Source organism: Dama dama, chromosome 12 (assembly GCF_033118175.1).
Source record: "Dama dama isolate Ldn47 chromosome 12, ASM3311817v1, whole genome shotgun sequence".
Taxonomy (NCBI): domain Eukaryota; kingdom Metazoa; phylum Chordata; class Mammalia; order Artiodactyla; family Cervidae; genus Dama; species Dama dama.
In genome coordinates, this window is record NC_083692.1 from 42380826 (window position 1) to 42402928 (window position 22103).

General features: G+C 35.8%; 1 protein-coding gene across 6 annotated transcripts in view; it reads right to left on the reverse strand.

Annotated features, from left to right (window-relative positions):
- Positions 1–22103, reverse strand: part of ATP8B4 (ATPase phospholipid transporting 8B4 (putative)) — a 305125-nt gene that overhangs the window by 68856 nt on the left and 214166 nt on the right. For all 6 annotated transcript variants that reach the window (XM_061157127.1, XM_061157129.1, XM_061157123.1 and 3 more), the window contains exons 15-16: positions 19339–19504; positions 8353–8541 (exon numbers count right to left, since the gene is read on the reverse strand). In XM_061157127.1, coding sequence (XP_061013110.1) covers positions 8353–8541; positions 19339–19504 — 355 coding nt within the window. The remainder of the gene's footprint in view (positions 1–8352; positions 8542–19338; positions 19505–22103) is intronic.

Consider the following 22103-nt stretch of genomic DNA (forward strand, 5'->3'; position numbering starts at 1 on the left):
AAAAATAGAGTGAAAACAGATGAACATAAATATTGACTACTATTAGTTTAAGAGGATATGAGGTTCAGAGCTTGATTTAAAGGAATATAATAAATACCACAGTACAATAATTTACTTTTCCCCATAATCTTTTTTTAATTGAAATAAAGTTGATGTACAATATTATATAAGTTACAGGTGTACAATACAGTGATTCACCATTTTTAAAGGCTATACTCCATTTATAGTTACTCTATATATGTGCATGCTAAGTCGCTTCAGTCCTGGCTAACTCTTTGTGACCCCATGAACTGTAGCCCACCAGACTCCCCTATCCATGAGAGTTTCCAGGCAAGAATACTGGAGTGGGTTGCCATGCCCTCCTCTAGGGGATCTTCCCCACCCAGGAATCAAACCTGTGTCTCCTGTAGCTCCTGCATTGCACATAGATTCTTTACCACTAAGCCAGGGGGGAAACTCAGAAGTTATTCACAATATTATAGAAGTTATTCTACAATATTGGCTATGTTCCCTGTGCCGTACAATATATCCTAGTGGGTTATTTTATACATAATAGTTTGTATCTCTTGATGCCCTATCCTTAAAATTTCCCTCCTCCCTTTCCTCTCCCCACTGGTAACCACTAGTTTCTCCTCTATATCTGTGAATCTGCTTTTTAGTTGTAGCCACTAATTTGTTGTATTTTTTAGATTCCACATATGAAAGATATTATACATTATTTGTCTTTATATGTCTAACATTTCATTTAGCATAATGTCCTCCAAGTGCACCTATGTTGTTGCAAATGACAAAATTTAATTCTTTTTTATGGCTGAGCAGTATTCCATTATATATGTACACCATATCTTCTTTACTCATTCATTTGCTGATGAACACTGAGGTTGCTTCCTCTAATTTTTAATGACCCTTAGTCAACACTAGATCTAATCCAATTTAACCCAATTTCCTCCTAGCTTGAATAAATCTAATGCACCCTGGAAACTTTTGTATTGAGATTTATCTATGGGTTGTCTTCTCTTCTAAGACTCATGGTCAACTTTCATAGTTTCTAGAACTCATGCAATTTTTTTTGTACTCTGTCTCTAATGTCCACAGTGGGGAAAATGAGAGGAAAAAAATGCAATTTGTATCTATTCAATCAAGAGGAAGGAAAACATTTACTCCTAGAAAAGGCTTTCTCTTTCTTTTCTTATACAGCAATCCAATTTAATTTCCCCCACATTTTCTTCCTTCCATTACCAGAGCTATAAAGTCAAAGGGTGTATGTCCTCCACTTACTAGTAAAACTTCTCTATGACTGTTAATTTTTTAAAGTCCAAGGTAGGATATTGATTCTCAAACTTCTTGGTCTCAGAACCCCTTTACACTCTTAAAACTTCATGAGGACTACAGGTGGGTCCTATCTATCAATATTTACCACATTAGAAATTAAAACTGAAAAAATTATATCAATAGTCTTATGACACTAATAATATTAATCAAAATGTAATTATTATATCAATAACAACAATAAACATTACATATTTACATAAGTGACATTTTTTCCAAACCAAAATAGTTTGGGGATTGGCAAATGTTCTATATGATTATAGATCTCTTTAATGTCTGGTTTAATAGAAGATGGTTGTATTCTCATATCTGCTTTCTGTATTCAATCTGCTGTGGTATCACGTCACGTGGCTTTTGTAAACCTCTGTGACATACTCATGAGAAAAAAACTGAAAGATAAATAACATTAGCATTGTTATAAAAATACTTTTGTCCTTATGAATCCTCTGAAAATCTTTCAAGTTTTCCTAGGGTTCCCCAGACCACTCATTGAGAATCGCTGGTCTAGGGAAATCACAAACTGATTATGAATTGTGCAAATTCCTTACCATCTCTTTGTCTTACCATCTCAATTTCTATTGTGAAAAAGAGATATTTAAACAACCTAATTTCTAATGTCTTTCCAGCTCTACAATTTCCTGATTTAGTAAAGCTTTTCCATATCTGATGCCTTCTCTTATCCCAGCATTAACTCCTTTAAATTTCAGTTTGCACAGTTCAATTTCATGGAATCCTGCTTAATTTTACTCACTGAACATTTCTTTTAGCAGGTCAGCTAGTTTTATATCCCTTTTCATTCAAGGCTTCTAGTCAGTTCTGCTAGGAAATCTTTAGGCTAATAAAATCTCAGTCCTTTCAGAAGTTAGCTTTTTAAAATAAAAATAACATAGCAGTTTTAAATGACTGAAATAACAAATAAACAGAGCCTGGACAAAGGGCATAGATTTTTAGTTATAGAATTTGTTCTCACTGCCTGTCTTTTAAATACTGGTGTTCTTCAGAGATCTACCCCAGACTGACTTCTCATCTCATCCTTCACACACTCCTCGGGCTGTCACATTTTTTTTCTGGCTTCAGCTATAGGATGGTTGCTCTAAATGTGTATCTCCTGCCTAAATCCATTTCCAGTGCTCCCTTCTGCCTGGACATCTAACTACCAACTGGACATCTCCTCTTAAATGTGCCCGAGCACATTAAATTCAAACTGGATACACTGTCTATCACCAATAACTAATTATTCCTCCTATGTCTCCGGTCTTATTTATTTTTGTCTCCAGTTTGAAATATCAGCTTCACCAATCCACTCAGTCTCCCAAATTAGTTATCTGGCCAACACTCAAATCTCCTCCCCCTTCAACACTCATATCCAGTTGAAACAAAGAGGTCTCTGCCACCTTCTCTCTTTCCTAGATTATCATATTAAGCTAATTGGTTTTATTCATCCCAGTCCTGTTTCCCTCCAAACTCTTCTATAACACAGCCATCACACACAGTGTGAATCATCTTCACACTACTGTGTAGAATCCCGTAATTGCTTCCTTTTGCCCTTAGATCAAGTCTGGACTCCTTTATTGTTGTGTCTGACTCCTCTGTCAGTCACTCAGTTATGTCTGACTCTTTGTGACCCCATGGACTGCAGCACGCCAGGCTTCCCTGTCCTTCCCTGTCTCCTGGAGTTTGCTCAAACTCATGTCCATTGAGTCGGTGATGCTATCCAACCATCTCATCCTCTGTCATCCCCTTCTCCTCCTGCTTTCAATCTTTCCCAGCATCATGGTCTTTTCTAATGAGTCAGCTCTTCGCATCAGGTGGCCAAAGTATTGGAGCTTCAGCATCAGACCTTCCAATGAATAATGGACTCCTTAATGTGGCAAAAATAGAAATCATCTAGATCTGCCCCCTTTTAGCCTATTTCCTACCCTGCTTCATCATCTTCTCCAGGATGCAACCACAAAGTAGTTTTCAGGTTCATATTCTACTTCAGCTTCAGGTTCCTAGAACATGGTAGGTACTTAATAAATATTTGCTTGATTGAGTTAAATTATAATTATGAAAAATATGTTGTAAGCAGTAGTTATACCTTTGTGATAGAAAGAAAAGAAAAAAATTCAGGAATGGTTCCAGCTTTCTGCTGTACGAGTAAATACAATAGTAATACCATGAAGGATGATGAATAATTATACTTGCCATACTGCAGTTGGGTTAGAAATGCCTGTCACATCTCAGTGTGATTTGTACTTTGATAATCCTTAAAAGGTTAGAGTTGAGAAACCTTTATGTAAATATCTTGTAAGGGCTTTACAAGGAGCTACTGTAATTTATTTTTTTTTAATAATTATCTGCCATTTGGCCCTATTAATAACTATCCTTGAATTTTATCTGTGTTTTTATTTACATAATTAGTAAATTATTTACTAATAATTTACATATTTACACATTTACATAACTATTTACATATATCCAAAACTATATCATGAGATCTATACCCTTCTCAAGGCGTCTCAGGTGGTGCTAGTGGGCAAGAACCTGCTGCCAGTGCAGGTGACCTAAGAGAGGCAGGTTTGATATCTGGGTTGGGAAGATCCACTGGAGGTGGTCATGGCAACCCACTCCAGTATTCATGCCTAGAGAATCCAATGGACAGAAGAGCCTGACAGGCTATAATTCTTTGGGTCGCACAGAGTCGGACACAACTGAAGAAACTTCTCATGATTGCACCCATATATTTATTTATGAAGTATATTTTATCAATTCAGTTCAGTTGCTCAATTATATCCAACTCTGTGACCGTAAGGACTGCAGCATGCCAGCCTTCCCTGTCCATCACCAACTCCTGGAATTTGCTCAAACTCATGTCCAGTGATGCCATCCAACCATCTCGTCCTCTGTTGTCCCCTTCTCTTCCTGCCTTCAATCTCTCCCAGCATCAGGGTCTTTTTCCAGTGAGTCAGTTCTCTGCATCAGGGGCTAAAATATTGTATCTTTTATACCTTCTGACAAAATTACTTACAGAAATCTATTTAGAATAAATTAAAACCTCTGAATAAATCAGGGCTCTTGCCCCAGAATGAAAGTACCACTAGTACTGAAACTATACATTCATGATTCAATGAATGATTGTCTAAAACAGGCTTGAAGAAGGAGAAGACCTAGGAGGAGGAGGAGAAGAAACAGCAACAGCAACAAATGTCTAACTCTTCGTGTTGGGGTATTTTCCCCACCAAACCCGTGACAATCATGAGTCTGACATTGTTGGGTTTTTTTGGTCTTATTATCAAACATAGACTTGTCTACCCTAGTGGAGTCTCTCTTTCAAATTCCTTCTGATTAAAAAACAAACAGAACTGATTAAAAAACAGAACAAACATAAAGCCCCAAGCCTCCATGCATTCTGCGGTGGAACACTACCTTTCTTCATATGGGATCCATTAAGGCAAACATGTGACATTTGTGGTTAGGCTGTGATTTCCCTGTAATAGTGACTGATGCTGGGGAAAAGCCAAAAGCTTCCCTGTGTAGCAATCTTAGGTTTTGTCAACACCCTCAGAGCAAACAGAAGACAGTTCTGGGCCAACCCAACATCAATAACACTTCCCTGAAGCGGTAAATAGAAGATAGTCCCTGCTGATACAACATCAGGTCAACACCCAGAGCAGCATATGTGCTCATTAGTAACACTGACAATGACTGCCTACAGCCTGTTGTCAGAAAAATAAAAATAAACATCCTCAGATGATGTTTGGTTTTTACCTGCTAAGAGCAAACTCCCAGGGCTAGTTTCCAGTAGTAAGACACCAAAAGTCCTACTGTTACATACACACACGTTTTTCAGAGTAAAAATTGATTTAACATGTTGATCAGGATATTCATAAGTTGTAAGATGTTGGGTTAAATGTTATTTAATGGATATTCCTAGAGAATGTACTATGTGCTAAGCACTTTGCTTGGCCCTGGGTAGTTTATGAAGATTAGGGCACAGTCCCTGCCTTCAGGTAGCAAGACTTTAACAGGAAAAAGTCGTGAGTATCACAGGACTGGTATCACACTAGTGCTTCGAACAAGGGGCTCTGGGAAACAGAGGAAAATGTGGTTATTCAGAAAGGAGGAAGAGAATGGAGAGAATGGGTGACACCTGAATCAATATTCCCAGATGATTAGGAGTTTTCTGAGAAAGGAAGAGAACAGGAGAGGTCTGCATTGAAATAGTCCATGCAAATAGTGAGAAAGTGTACAAGGCATGCTGAGTATCTCAGGGGAGAATAAAGAGTAGTATCTGAGGATCTCTTAGTCTAAGGAAATGGCTCCCAAACTGTGGTCCAAACAGTGATGCAGCAGCAGCAGCAACACCTGGGAGTTTGTGAGACATGCAAACTTTTAAGCCCCACCCCAGACCTACTGAATCAAAAACTCTAGGGCTGCACTTTAACAGCATTTAAAATCTGCATTTTACTTTATGCTTATCTTTCCAAATCACGTATTTGCCTATCTTCTAAATTACCAGGTGCTTCCTAACTATGATTCAAACTGTAGAAGCCCTAAAATAATTCAATCGTATTAAAAGAAAAACAGAAGAAGGGTAAACAAAAAACACTATATGTATGGCTAGAAATACTATCCAATGTCAGACAACACACTGGAAAAAAATGTTTGCAAGCTACATCACAAAGGGCTTCTCTCCCTAATATATAAGGACTTCTATAAATATAGAAGAAAAAAATCTAGTAGTTCAACAGCAAAATGAGTGAAGAGTACTAACACTGTACCAAAGGAAAATATACATGTATCTCAAGCATAGGAAATAAACTCAACCTCATCCATGATAAAAATGTACAAACTAAAACTACTGTTACATGCCATTTTAAAAATTGAGAAAAATCTTAAGTTTGATGTAGATGAGGATATAGGGGGAAAGGCATTCATACTATGGAGGTGGGATTGTAAAATGATATATCTGCAATGGGTGCAATTTGGCAAGAACCATCAAAATTAAAAACATGTTTATCCTATCCAACAATCTCATTTCTGATAAATTTTCTGAAAGAACTGCACATGTACAAAATGAAATAAGTACAAGGCTACTCATTTCAGTACTTGTAAAAGCAAAAGTCTGAGGACAGCATAAATGGCCACCACTAAAGGACAAAATGAAAGTGTTAGTCGTTCAGTCGTGTCCAATTCTTTGCAATCCCATGGACCGTAGCCCACCAGGCTCCTCTGTCCATGGAATTTTCCAGGCAAGAATTCTGGAGTGGGTTGCCATTCCCTTATCCAGGGGACCTTCCTGACCCAAGGATGAGACTCCTTCAGGGAGATTCAGCAACTAGCACTACTACTACTACACTACTACTACAAGGGACAAAATAAATTTTGACTTAATCCACAAAGTGGAGATTTACACAGTTTAAAATTTTAAAAGTATACTTTTTGTGTACTGATAAGGAAAGAGTTCTTAAATATACTGCTAAGCTAAAAATGCAAAAATAAATAAATAAAATCTGCATTTTAACAAGTCTTCCTGGTGGTTTTGATGGGAGCTGAAGTTTGAGAGCCAGTAACCTAGGGGCACAAAGTAGATGGAGGTATCAAAAGCGTGTGACCTACAACAGGGATAAAGAGGCCAGACTTTGGAGAAAGACAAATCTGGATTCAAATATTTGCTCTGCATCTTACTGACTTTGTAACAAGATACATGACAATACTGGGAAAGATACTTAAAATCTTTGAGATTTAAATGTCCCATCTCCTGATTGGGGGTGACATACTATTACAAGAATTTAATAAAATATTTGTAAAGTGTTCAGTTCACTCACACTGGCATATAGCAAAAGATAGGTAACAATTTTAATAAGAACATAGTTGTGACAAAGTTCTATATTAGACATACAAAATTTGAGATAACTGTAGTATAATCCAGTGACAGAATTGAAAAGAAGCCTGAAAATGTGTGTGGAGGCCTCAGAGAGAGACTGAAGCTGAAAAACCATATGGGAAGGACACAAAATATAGGCAGTAGCTACCACCATGTGAGTGGTCAAGATTATCCAAGGAGGGCACAGAAGAGAAAAGGACACCGGCACAGAAGAGAAAAGGACACCAACACTGAAGAGTATGAGGAAGAACAGTCAGCTTGAGAAGGAGCTTGAGAAAGAAAGCGCAGGACAAGGGGAGACCCAGGAGCCAGTGTGGTCAAAGAGGCCAAAAGAGGAGTGTCAAGAGAAGCAGATAGATTAACAGTATCAAATGTCACTAAGTTTAAAGAGATAGAGATGGTAACAGAGGATAGACAGATCCACAGATGGATAGTAGATAGATAAGGAGAAGGGAAGGAGGGAGAGGAGGAGGAAGGGAGGAAAGAAGGAAGAGGGGGAAGGTCATTGCACTGGGTAGTTAAGACGTGATGTCAAACTGCTGAGAAGGAATTCCTTCTTGAAGACTAGAGCAGAAGCCTGACCCTTACAGGCAGAAAAGAGAAGCCAAGATGAGGATCAAAAACTGACCTTGAAAAATTAAGTTGTGATGGAAAGAAGAAAAATTGGGTGGCAAAATCAGTGGAGATCAGAATATGAACAATATCTTTAAGGAAACAAAGATGATCATAGAGTTGCAGGCTGAAGAAAGAAGTCAGTGATGAAGAAGAAAGGGAAGTTACAAGCAAGTGAGAAGGGAGTGAGTAAGGAAGGAAAATAGATGGGAACAGGTAGAACCTTTAGCATGGAAAAGGAACAAGAGCAATTTTTCTCTGAAGCAGAAAACAGACAGTAAAATCATAGCTTGGGGATGAAGGAGGAAAATGGGGAAAAGGGTAAGGTGATGGTGCTGGACACAGAATAAGCACTTGTGACATTAGTTATACTCACTGCTACAAACTTGGGGCTAAGTTGAGGATGACACAAGTTCAAAAAGTTAATACATATCACAACTCTCAGCACATAACTAGAGTGAAATCATCCTTGAGAAGTTTCCATATAACCATAGCATTATCAGAAGATCGAAAATACTCTCAGCCACCAACCTATGACATACCTATGACAGACATCCTTTTTCTGAAATTGTTGAAATCCAAAAAGGCAAGCAATTGATAAGTAACTAGTGTTCCCAATTCTTCTATTGTTATTGTCTCTGGGGTCCGAGACTTAAAGATGAACCCCAAATTTTTTGCAGCAGTCACTAGAGCCCCTTCATCAGGTGACTGAACTTGGTAAATCAGCTGTCCTAAAAGGAAAAGAAACAAGTGGATTAAATAATAAAAAGAAACAGATTATTAATACTGAAAATAGTAACATTCACAGAACACCAACATCAATTCCAACTCATTCTATAAGACCCAACCCAAGTGTTAGCTGTAGAAATTAGACCTTTTCCACTGACTAACCAGCTGACCAGACACCTGTCCTGCGGAACTCTCAGGACACCATGTATAACACTACTAGAGCCCTTGTCAGCTTACAAGAAAAAACTCATTCCTGAGCTGCCTCCCTCCTGTGCGGAAAGCTTCTTAGGTCAGAGACCACACCTTTGTATTTTCAGTGACTAGAAACATGCCAAGAAAGCTTCACAAACTAAAACACTTAATATAAATTAACTCACAGAATCCTCATGGCAATGAGGTAGAGATTATTAAAACTATTACAGGCATACCTCAGAAATATTGCAGATTTGGTTCCAGACCACTGCAATAAAGCAACTATTGCAATAAAGTGATTCACATGAGCTTTTTGGTTCCTCAGTGCATATAAAAATTACATTTACATTATACTGTAGTTTGTTATATGTTCAATAGCATTATGTATAAAAAACATACATACTTAATTAAAAAATACTGTGAAAAAAATGTTAATAATCTGAGCCTTAGGTAAGTCATAAGATTTTGGCAATAGTAACATCAAAAAATCACTGATCACAGATTACCATGAGAAATATATGTGTTTGTCACTCAGTCATGTCTGACTCTTTGTGACCCCATGCACTGTAGCCTGCCAAGTTCCTCTGTTCATGGGATTGTCCAGGCAAGAACACTGGAGTGGGTTGCCATTTTTTCTCCAGGGGATCTTCCCCACTCAGGGATCGAACTTGGGTTTCCTGCATTGCAGGCAGATTCTTTACCAGCTGAGTCACCAGGTGAAAAAGTTTGAAATATTAAAAGAATTACCAAAATGTCACATAGTGACACAAAGTGAGCAAATGCTGTTGGAAAAATAGTGCCAATAAACTTGCTCGATGCAGGGTTGGCACAAATGTTCAATTTGTAGAAAACACAATATATGTGAAGTGCAATAAAGTGAAGCACAACAAAATGAGGTATGCCTGTATTTCCATTTTATACTGGTAAAACTTATGACTGAAAATGTTATGTGACTTTTGCAAGATAACACAACCAGAGTGATGAAGCGGACATCACAAATTCCTCTCCAGTCTGCTACTAATGATCTTTTTATGAAAATACATCAAAAAAATCCCTTGAAATGTAAGGAATCAAACCAGGATATTAATGATTGGTACCTGGTATTGAGTATGTGCTGGAGTGGGAGTAAGAGAGAAGAGAGGAAAAGAATGAGTGGGGGAAAAAATTAAAATACACTTAAAAACCAGCATGAATAAAGCAAGCCCTTCTATATAAAATTATCTTTGTATGTAAAAATAAATTAGAAAAAAGTAGGCAAAGCTAGATCCATATTTACTGATTTATAGTAACGTCCAAGATAAATTGTTAAGAAAACTGGTTGCATATTAATCTATGTACTAGAATTCTGTTTTTGTTAAAAAAAACTACCTACATATCTATCTATATATATATATGCATATATGTATAAGCAAGTAGAAAATGTGAAATTATGTACACAAAATGTTAACATTAGTTACCTCTCTAGAGACTGAATTAAAGTTCAGGGAAGAAATTACTACCTTTGCCTTTATAAATCTTTATGTTGTATGGCTTCATTTGCTACAATAGGCATAAACTAATTTTTGAAATTAAAAAAATTGAAGCAATTACTTCATCTATTATGAAATGACACTGATAACTTCCACTTCTGGAAACATGGTGGACTAGGTTCCAGGATCAATCTCCTCTGTTAGAACCAGCTATTGATTCTATAAATAAAAAGCATTTAAATATGTTTGCATGTACCCAGGACTGGCAAGAAAGCAGCAGTTGCTCAGGTCAAAGACTGAGGAAAAAAAATACAGGTGGAATAAAGGATGAGCATTTTTGAAACTAATTGGTTTCCAGTATCTCAGGGCTTTGGTTAGAAAAGACATAGTCCAGGGAAAGAAGTATAATAGGAGACCACTTCTTAAAACTGAGCACCCTCCCCACTCAAAAGGATGTTCTCTCAGCGTGAAGGTAAACTGGAAAACAGTGCCCATTTTAAGAGTGCCTATAAGGAAAACTATTTATAAGAGAAAAAAAAAAAAACTATGCTGAAAATTTATAACAGAAAATTGACTTTCATGTATATTTGCATCCTAAATTCACAGATCATCCAGATATTGTGAATTTAGGATGCAAATATACATTGGTGACTAAGTGAAAGTTGCTCAGTCGTGTTTGACTCTTTGCAACTCCATGGACTACACAGTCCATGGAATTCTCCAGACCAGAATACTGGAGTGGGTAGCCTTCCCCTACTCCAGGGGATCTTCCCAACCCAGAAATCGAACCCAGGTCTCCCACATTGCAGGTGGATTCTTTACCAGCTGAACCACAAGGGAAGCCCAAATAGCGTCTAAAGGAAATGCAAATCCTTTCTTGGAGAAACCAGTCTTAGCCTCAGAACCTGAAAAATTTCTACAAATGAAGTCCCAAATAAAATGGCCAAGATATAATTAGAACCAACAGAAAGAACAGAGAGAATAATATTCCTAAAAACTTTAGATATTGAAATTATCAGAAATACTACAAATATTTAATGGATTTCAAAAAAATAAAAGGGACAAAATTAATCAGGTTCGAAAAAAGAATTAGACTTCAGTTCCGTTCAGTTGCTTAGTCGTGTCCGACTCTTTGCGACCCCATGAATCGCAGCACACCAGGCCTCCCTGTCCATCACCAACTCCCAGAGTCTACTCAAACTCATGTCCATCGAATCGGTGATGCCACCCAATGATTTCATCCTCTGTCGTCCCCTTCTCCTCCTTCCCCCAATCCCTCCCAGCATCAGGGTCTTTTCCAATGAGTCAACTCTTCACACAAGGTGGCCAAAGTATTGGAGTTTCAGCTTCAGCATCAGTCTTTCCAATGAACACCCAGGACTGATCTCCTTTAGGATGGACTGGGCAGATTAAATACTACTAGAAAGAATTGGTGTACAGGGTAAAAAATGGAGAAAATTCCAGAATATACCTCAGAGGGACAAAGATAAAATGAAATGAAAAAAATCAAAGAATTATTAAAAGACATAGAGAATAAAGTGAGAATGTTACACACTAAAGATCTATTACAAGAGAGAAAATAAGTCAGAGTCCATACTTGAAGAAATAATATGGCTGAGGAAATTCCAGAAGTGATAAAAGACAACATTCTATAGACTCAAGAATCTCAATGAATTCCAAGCAATACAAATATTTTAAAAATTCATACCTACACTAAGAATATGAAAGAAGAAGAAATCTCAAAAGTAACCAAGGACTGATCACCTTCAAGTCACAACTGAACTAACAGCTGACCATGCAGTAACAGAAATAGCAGTCAAAATATAGTTAAATATCTTCAGTGTGCTGATTCTTCCAATCCATGAACACGGTATGTTTCTCCATCTGTTTGTGTCCTCTTTGATTTCTTTCATCAGTGTTTTATAGTTTTCTATGTATAGGTCTTTTGTTTCTTTAGGTAGATATACTCCTAAGTATTTTATTCTTTTTGTTGCAATGGTGAATGGTATTGTTTCCTTAATTTCTCTTTCTGTTTTTTCATTGTTAGTATATAGGAATGCAAGGGATTTCTGTGTGTTAATTTTATATCCTGCAACTTTACTATATTCATTGATTAGCTCTAGTAATTTTCTGGAAGAGTCTTCAGGGTTTTCTATGTAGAGGATCATGTCATCTGCAAACAGCGAGAGTTTTACTTCTTCTTTTCCTATGTGGATTCCTTTTACTTCTTTTTCTGCTCTGATTGCTGTGGCCAAAACTTCCAACACTATGTTGAATAGTAGTGGTGAGAGTGGCCATCCTTGTCTTGTTCCTGATTTCAGGGGAAATGCTTTCAATTTTTCACCATTGAGGGTGATACTTGCTGTGGGTTTGTCATATATAGCTTTTATTATGTTGAGGTATGTTCCTTCTATTCCTGCTTTCTGGAGAGTTTTAATCATGAATGGGTGTTGAATTTTGTCAAAGGCTTTCTCTGCATCTATTGAGATAATCATATGGTTTTTATCTTTCAATTTGTTAATGTGGTATATTGTCAAAATGGCTATTCTACCCAAAGCAGTCTATAGATTCAATGCAATCCCTATCAAGCTACCAACGGTATTTTTCACAGAACTAAAACAAATAATTTCACAATTTGTATGGAAATGTAAAAAACCTCAAATAGCCAAAGTAATCTTGAGAAAGAAGAATGGAACTGGAGGAATCAACCTGCCTGACTTCAGACTCTACTACAAAGCCACAGTCATCAAGACAGTATGGTACTGGCACAAAGACAGAAATATAGATCAATGGAACAAAATAGAAAGCCCAGAGATAAATCCACGAACTTATGGACACCTTCTCTTTGACAAAGGAGGCAAGGATATACAATGGAAAAAAGACAACCTCTTTAACAAGTGGTGCTGGGAAAGCTGGTCAACCACTTGTAAAAGAATGAAACTAGAACACTTTCTAACACCATACACAAAAAATAAACTCAAAATGGATTAAAGATCTAAATGTAAGACCAGAAACTATAAAACTCCTAGAGGAGAACATAGGCAAAACACTCTCCGACATAAACCACAGCAAGATCCTCTATGACCCACCTCCCAGAATACTGGAAATAAAAGCAAAACTAAACAAATGGGACCTAATGAAACTTAAAAGCTTTTGCACTACAAAGGAAACTATAAGTAAGGTGAAAAGACAGCCCTCAGATTGGGAGAAAATAATAGCAAATGAAGAAACAGACAAAGGATTAATCTCAAAAATATACAAGCAACTCTTGAAGCTCAATTCCAGAAAAATAAATGACCCAATCAAAAAATGGGCCAAAGAACTGAACAGACATTTCTCCAAAGAAGACATACAGATGGCTAACAAACACATGAAAAGATGCTCAACATCACTCATTATCAGAGAAATGCAAATCAAAACCACAATGAGGTACCATTACACGCCAGTCAGGATGCCTGCTATCCAAAAGTCTACAAGCAATAAATGCTGGAGAGGGTGTGGAGAAAAGGGAACCCTCTTACACTGTTGGTGGGAATGCAAACTAGTACAGCCACTATGGAGAACAGTGTGGAGATTTCTTAAAAAACTGGAAATAGAACTGCCATATGACCCAGCAATCCCACTTCTGGGCATACACACCAAGGAAACCAGATCTGAAAGAGACACGTGCACCCCAATGTTCATCGCAGCACTGTTTATAATAGCCAGGACATGGAAGCAACCTAGATGCCCATCAGCACATGAATGGATAAGGAAGCTGTGGTACATATTCACCATGGAATATTAATTGGCCTTTAAAAAGAATTCATTTGAACCAGTTCTAATGAGATGGATGAAACTGGAGCCCATTATACAGAGTGAAGTAAGCCAGAAAGATAAAGAACATTACAGCATACTAACACATATATATGGAATTTAGAAAGATGGTAACGACAACCCTATATGCAAAACAGAAAAAGAGACACAGAAATACAGAACAGACTTATGAACGCTGTGGGAGAAGGTGAGGGTGGGATGTTGCGAAAGAACAGCATGTATATTATCTATGGTGAAACAGATCACCAGCCCAGGTGGGATGCATGAGACAAGTGCTCGGGCCTGGTGCACTGGGAAGACCCAGAGGAATCGGGTGGAGAGGGAGGTGGGAGGGGGGATCGGGATGGGGAATACGTGTAAATCTATTGCTGATTCATGTCAATGTATGACAAAACCCACTGAAAAAATAAATTAGTTAATTAATTAACAAAAAAATATCTTCAGTGTGCTGAAAAAATTGTCATCTTAAACCTCTGCACACAACAAACATCATTCAAGAATAAGAATGAGCCAGGAGAAGCGGGATTGTGGGAGAGAAGGATTGAGAGTTTGGGATTAGCAGATGCAAACTATCATATACAGAATAGATAAAAAATTAAGGTCCTACTGTATAGCCCAGGGAACTATATTCAATATCCTGTGAAAAGAATATAAAAAAGAATGTATATATATATATATATATATACATACATATATACATGTGTGTGTATATATATATATATATATATGTAACTGAGTCACTTTGCTATATAGCAGAAATTAAACACAATATTTTAAATTAACTATACTTCAGTAAAAAAAAAATTTTTTTAAATAGAGATGAAATAAAGTTGTTTTTAAAGTTTTTGAGAGTTTACTACCAGTAGCTTCTGCCTAAAAGAAATTCTAAAGAATGCATTTTTGACCAGCAGAAGCTCAGTGACTGGACAGCATTAAAGAGCATAGAAATGAGTAAATATATGAATAAATCTAAGTAAACTGACTGTAAAAACCATAAAAATAACCTCTTGAGGGACTGAAAAAGAAAAATATAAGACAAAAATACTATATAAATAAGGACAGGGTTTATTAGTATTGAAGTGTTTTAAGGTCCTTATTTTGTGCAAAAAGGCTTAGGCTTTGTTGAAGCAATTATGCTAAAAGTTCTAGGCTATTAACTAAGAATACAAATCTTATCTGTATTCTTAGAATACAAATTCAATTCTTAGAATACAAATAAGATTTGTATTCTATGTATATTATTTTCAAGGCAATAGAATTAAAATTGACCTAAATCTGTAAGACTAGAAGAGGCAGACAAATGATAGGACAAATATACAATACAAAATAAGATGGTAGAAAGACATCTATCAGTAATTACAGTAATTATATATTAAATTGTTGCTGTTGTTGTTTAGTCACTAAGTTGTATCTGACTTTTTGGAACCTCATGGACTATAGCCCACCAGGCTGCTCTGTTCATGGGATTTCCCAGGCAAGAATGCTGGAGTGGTTTGCCAGTTTTCTTCTCTAAGCGCAATGATCAAACCCGTGTCTTCTGCATTGGCAGGCGGACTCTTTACCACTGAACCACAGGGAAGTCCATATTAAATACTTAGAACCTAAACATATTGATAATCAACAATGTGTTATTGACTAAATGTTCTATTTACAATTTGGTTTGGTTAAACTAGATATTCTTTTAAATATCAAAAATTTTGTCATTTACAAGAGATGTGTCTAGAACATTAAAAAAAAAAAAAGAATGGCAGGAAAGAGTATGGAAAGCTGAACAATGCAAATACTAACAAGAGGGAAACATCAGTAACTATACTGGATCAGACAAAATAAACATCTATAACTATACTAACATCAGACAAAATAAACAATATGGCAAACATGTTACTAGAGATGATAAAAAGGGTAAATACACATTGATAGATGTTTTCATTTTTAAAAAATTTAACTCTAAACTGGTATCTAATAATGTGATCTTAAACATACAAAGCAAACATTAGCAAAACAAAGTAGAATTAATGAATACACAATTACAGTGCATCTAACCATGCTTGTGGCTTCCCTTGTGGCTCAGCTGGTAAAGAATCTGCCTGCAATGCGGGAGACCTGGGTTTGATCCCTGGGTTGGGAAGATCCCCTGGAGAAGGGAACTGCTACCCACTCCAGTATTCTGGCCTGGAGAATTCCATGGATGGTATAGTCCACGGGGTCGCAGAGTCGGACATGACTGAGCGACTTTCACTTTCACTATACAATAGTGATTTAAATACACTCTCATTAATCAAGAAATCAAGTACTCAAAAGAATCCAGAGAGGGAGAAGATTAAACAATACAATTAACATACAGTATCTAGTAGATATATTAAGAACCCCATTTTCAATAACTGGATAATGCACATTTATTTCAAGCACACACAAAACACAGAAATTGAATACATATCAAGCCATAAAGCAAGCTTCAACAAATTTTAAAGGATTGATTTTAAGGCAATAAGAAAAATTTTCTAAATTTTTTATCTCTTTAACTGATGTCCACCTAAATAGAAAAAAACTTGTATTGAAGCCTTTGTACCTTCCATTTCTCGCTTCTGAAATTTTATCCTGGCAAAGGGAATGAGAATATCAACTTTCCCAAATGTCTCCATGAAACAAAGAGCACTCACTTAAAATAAAAGCAATACCCTCAGCTATAAATTATAGAGTCATGCAGTTTTAAGTTCATCAGATTTGGGTTCTGTTCTTTATCATAACTAACATTTATGTAAGTAAAGTTTATATTTTCCAGTACTCTTGAACATACATGGATTTAAGTCATCTATCCTATAATTAGAGCTTTAAAAGGAGAAAAAAATGTAATTTCCCCTTATTTAGTATTGTAATCCTTCACCAAGAATTTGAAATCTCAAAGAAAAAAACTGAAATAGTTGAAATGATATACACATTTACTTCTCTTCACTTCAAAATACTTTTATATGGCAGAAGAGATCAGTCCATATCCATGAGAATAGGTACAACTTAATAGTAATAATACTAAAATGTTAGTAAGAATGTAAAGGTACTAGAACTCTCATATACTGACAGTAGGAATGTAAAATGATACACCATTTTTGGAAAATAGTTGGGCAGTTTCTTAAACATACCTATGCTATGATCAGGCAATTTCCATTCCTAAGTATTTACGAAAAACAAACTTGTTAACATTTTTAAAGACATAAAAATGTTTACGGCAGCTTTACTCATAATAATCCAAAGCTAGAAATAACCTAAATGTCTGAACAGAGGGCTGGGGAAGAATAAAAGTGGAAAACATATTCACACAATGAAATGTTACTCAAATTTAAAAGAATGAACCACTGATTGATATGACAACATGGATGAATGACAAAAACATTACATTGTATGAAAGAAGCCAGACACAAAAGACTACATATTGTATGATTCCATTTATATTAAGTATTAATATAAGAACAGGCAAAACTCATCTTTGATGATAAAAATCAGGATAGTGGTTGCTTGGGCAGTGGTTGGTGATGTGGACTAGAAAGGAACATAAGTAACCTTTCTTGAATGATGGAAAAGATTAATACTTTGATCGGGGTGGTGGTTACATGGGTGTATATAATGGTCAAAATTCATCAAACAATACACTTAAGATCTGTGTTTTATTGCATTTTAATTATATAACAACAGACAGAGAGAATGAATTTTGGGGCACAGTGAGGGAGGGAGAGGGTGGAACGAATAGAGAGTAGCATTGAAAATACACATTACCATGTGTAGAATTAGATAACTGGTGAAAATTTGCTATGTGATGCAGGGAGCTCAAATCAGGTGCTCTGTGACAACCTGGAGGGGTAGAAAGGGGTGGGAGGGAGGCTCATGAAGGAGGCGACATGTTTCCCCATGGCTGATTTGTACTGAGGTATGATAGAGACCAACACAATATTTTAGGGCAATTATCCTCCAATTAAAAATTAATTTATACATTAAAATATCACAATATGAAAAAATTGTAGTGATACCATAAAAAAGGAATGAGTATTTTCAGTGAACCAGAAACTTGAGAAATGTCTGAAAGATAAAAAGTAGATTTGATAAATGAATAGATAAGAAAGGAGAAAAACAGTTCAAAAATTTGAAAAAGAAAATTAATACAGAGTTAAAAGCAACTCCCAAAGTTTCTCCAAATCAGAATCAACAAATGAGAAGAGCAGAAGTGATCTTGAGTTGAAGAATTCCACTCAAGCTTGCCGGGACCACTTGGGCTCCTCCTCCTGCCAGCTTACTTCCAACAACAGGCTACAGTGATATTTGCCTCAAGATGAAACCTTGAAAATGTTCTTCTATACTAAGTACACAATCCACCTAAGGAACCCTTTACGGTTTTCATGCTGGGGCTGGAGACCAAAGCTGAAAACAGCCAGAAATAGCTTCAGAATCCCACAAGGATAAGAGAAATTAATTAACAAGAGAAAGGGAGTCCATGACTGTGATACCTTCTTTTAGGCCAGACCTTAAGTATAACTTTCTCTGAAATGAGAGTTCTGACACAGAATCCTAGCACTAGATTTGAAAAAATAAATTAAGCCCAGGTATCAGATGAACTCCAGGAAGGGAGTTCATGCCCAAAAGACAAGCAAATGTTTTGTGACTCTCCCCAACAATTCTGGGAGACAGGCCGCTATCAGAACCTACATTCACCAAGAGGCAAACTGGGATGCTCAAACACAAACAAGAACAGGCAACAACAAACAATAAAACATTTGAGAACAACATGAAAGTTAGACACAGAACTCTAAAAACAACATTCCATAAAATGAAACACAGCAGAAGAAACAAAAGATTTCAAATTAAGAATAATTAATATCCTCAAAGAGATCTAAGAAAATATCATATTATTAAAATCAGATAGCTATTAAAATAGAGCTTAAAAAATGAAATAAACTTGAAGGCAGAGATTAAAAAAATTTACTTAAAGGCATTGTGATATCCTCAGATAAAAATATCATTATTGGCATTAGTATTAAAGATCAGTTTAAGCACTGTTGTATGCAAATACAGTGTTCAGTCATAAAAAAATTTATCCCTTTTAACTGGCTTATCTAGGCCCTCATCTTTTTACTGTTCCTAATTTTTTCTTTTCTTTTAAGCCTCTCCATACTTTTGGAAAACATTCAGTATACAAATAAATACAAAGAAAAGCTAGTAATAGGTAAAGCCCTCATGCGATGCTGTATTTTGGATTAGAAAATCCTTCCAATTCCAAACATTTTAATGAAAATATACCGATTTAAAAAACAAGACTCAGACACACTTTGCACTTACCTGCACTATTTTCCTCTGACATTACAGTGTGGCAGAGTGCAAGTAACCTAAGGAATTCATGCACTTTGGGATCCCCCAGTTCAATGGATTCCATCAAATGGTGGTCAAAAAATTGAAATGTTCTGTCTGCTTGAGGGCTGACTGAGAAACCCACAGTCTCTTTTTTCTGTAGGAGAACAACAACAACAAAACTGTAGACTTCATTCCAACAAAAGTCTTTTAAAATTCAAAAACACTTCCTCTAAGTATTTTTAGAGTTTGTATGACTTTTCAGCTTCCAAAGCCTGGCACTAAAATGGCTTTCTGGTTCCTCATTACTGTTAAATATCATCTTCTCATTTCAGAGCCATGTAAGCCTTCATTACCAGAGCAATAACCTTCCAAAAGCATATGGGGAAGAAAAATATCCAATGGCTGTACAAATTCTCAAATGTTTACTTCAACTTCAAAATACAAAGAAGCCCTAAAAATTGAAAGTTGCTTTAAAAACCTACTTGATGGAAAAACTTAACCTGACTTGAACTCATTTTGGCAGCAATATCTGACCTGGAATAGTATGTGTGCAATTATAGACTTTTTAAAGTCTACTTAGCATGAATTAATATTTTAAGATATTAAAATATTAATGTCTTTGATTACAGTGTACTTTCTCTGATCTCACTAAAGAAACTGCAAAATATTATAACAGAATTAAAATCAAGATCTTGAGATATCTGTACTCACACATTCACTACAGCATAATTCACAATAGCCAAAAGGTAGAAACAACATAGGGCTTCCCTAGTGGTTCAGATGATAAAGAATCTGCCTGCAATGCAGGAGATCTGGATTTGATCCCTGGGTTGGAAAGATCTCCTGGAGAAGGGAATGGCTACCCACTCCAGTATTCTTGCCTGGAGAAATCCATGGACAGAGGAGCCTGGCAGGGTACAGTCCATGGGGGCCACAAAGAGTCAGACATGACTAAGTGACTAACACTTTCACTTCACTTCAGAAACAAAAGAAACATCCATCAACTGATGAATAAAGAATATGTGGTTTTATATATCTATATATACACACATACACACACACACAAAGAATATTATTCAGCCATAAAAAAGAAACCTTGTCTTTATGCTGCAACATGAATGAACCTTGAAGGCATTACATTAAAAGAAATAAATCACTCACAAAAGAATAAATATTGCATAATTCTATTTATGTAAGATATTTAACATAGTAAAATTCACAAAAACTGAGTGTAAAACAGTAGTTTCCAAGGACTAGAAGAATGGGGAAGTGGAGCATTGCAGTTCAATGAGAAATTAGTTTCAGATGTGCAAGGTGAAAAAGTTCTAGAGATCTGTAGTTTAAGTGCTCATTGTTAATATTAGTTTACTGTCCACTTAAAAATTTGTTGATCACAAAAATGAAAGAAATAGGATTAAAGATAGAACAAAATAGAAGATAATTTTAATATTAAATAAGACCTCTGTTAATTCACTGACTGATGAAAAGCATAAAACCTACTACTAATTTTTAAAAGTTTATTACTCAAAGGGCTAGACCTATGATAAGGTCTTTGCAAGAACAACTGATAAGAAAATACTTTTCAAATACACTTTGTCTTGGAGACTGCAAAATAATATTTTAAATATAATACTTAATATATTCAAGTACATGAGAATACATACCAGTATACAAGGTGGTCCGTCCATTAGCTGTGTTTATTTCAGAATCATAGAGACTTATTTTAATCAAAGATTGTTTTGTTCATGTATTAAATTTAAAAACAACTACCCAATAGGAGAAAAAGTTGATCAACTCACTAGTAAGAAGTAAAATACACACTGGCCTTAGACTTCCCTAAACACCCGCCCCGACACACAGGGAAGAAACCGTGACTCATAAAGATTAGCCTGTCAGACTAGAAAAATAAATAGAAGGAATTCAAATTGGAAAAGAAGTAAAACTGTCACTGTTTGTAGATGACATGATACTGTACATACAAAGTCCTAAAGATGCTACCAGAAAACTACTAGAGCTAAGCAATGAATTTAGTAATGTCATTCAATGATTAAGTCAACAGATAATTCTGAACTGCTATTTCTCATGAACCCTTCTTGCAACTGGAGGATACACTTCGGCCAAATAAAAGATAACTGGAAAAACAGTGGGAAAGGGAAAAGTAGTTAGTGGTAAGCACTGAATCTTATTAACTAAAGAACTAAATATAAAAGAAACAGATTAGGGTTATAAAGTAAAATGTATATGCTATATACATTGACTACATAGAAAGACTGCTTAAAAATTAGAAGATCCTGATGTCCTCATTTTAGTATTTGAAGGTCAGAAGATACCATTTAAAAACTCAAATCAACTAAGAGAAATCTATGCACACCTAAGATTAAGAAGTATCATCAATAAAAATAGTAGGAAAATGTGAGGGAAAAAAAGATAAACAATAATTTCACCATTTTTCATATTAGGAAATTGATAGATACTCCTTACAAAAAAAGTATTAAGAGTATTATACAAACTCTTGAGAGTATACAGTGGAGAAACAATGAAATAGTTTCCTAGATACTATAAGAAAAGCAAACACATAGTCTGTAGAATCCATACAGAGAATTATTAAAAATTATAAAGTATAATCTAAAATATTTAACAGATCCAATGTAATGGCCTTAACTCACTAAAAAATTTCATGTAAAGTAAAATCCAATCCTATGATGTACATTCTTAAGAGACATATCTAAAACAGTTATTCAGGAATATTGAAT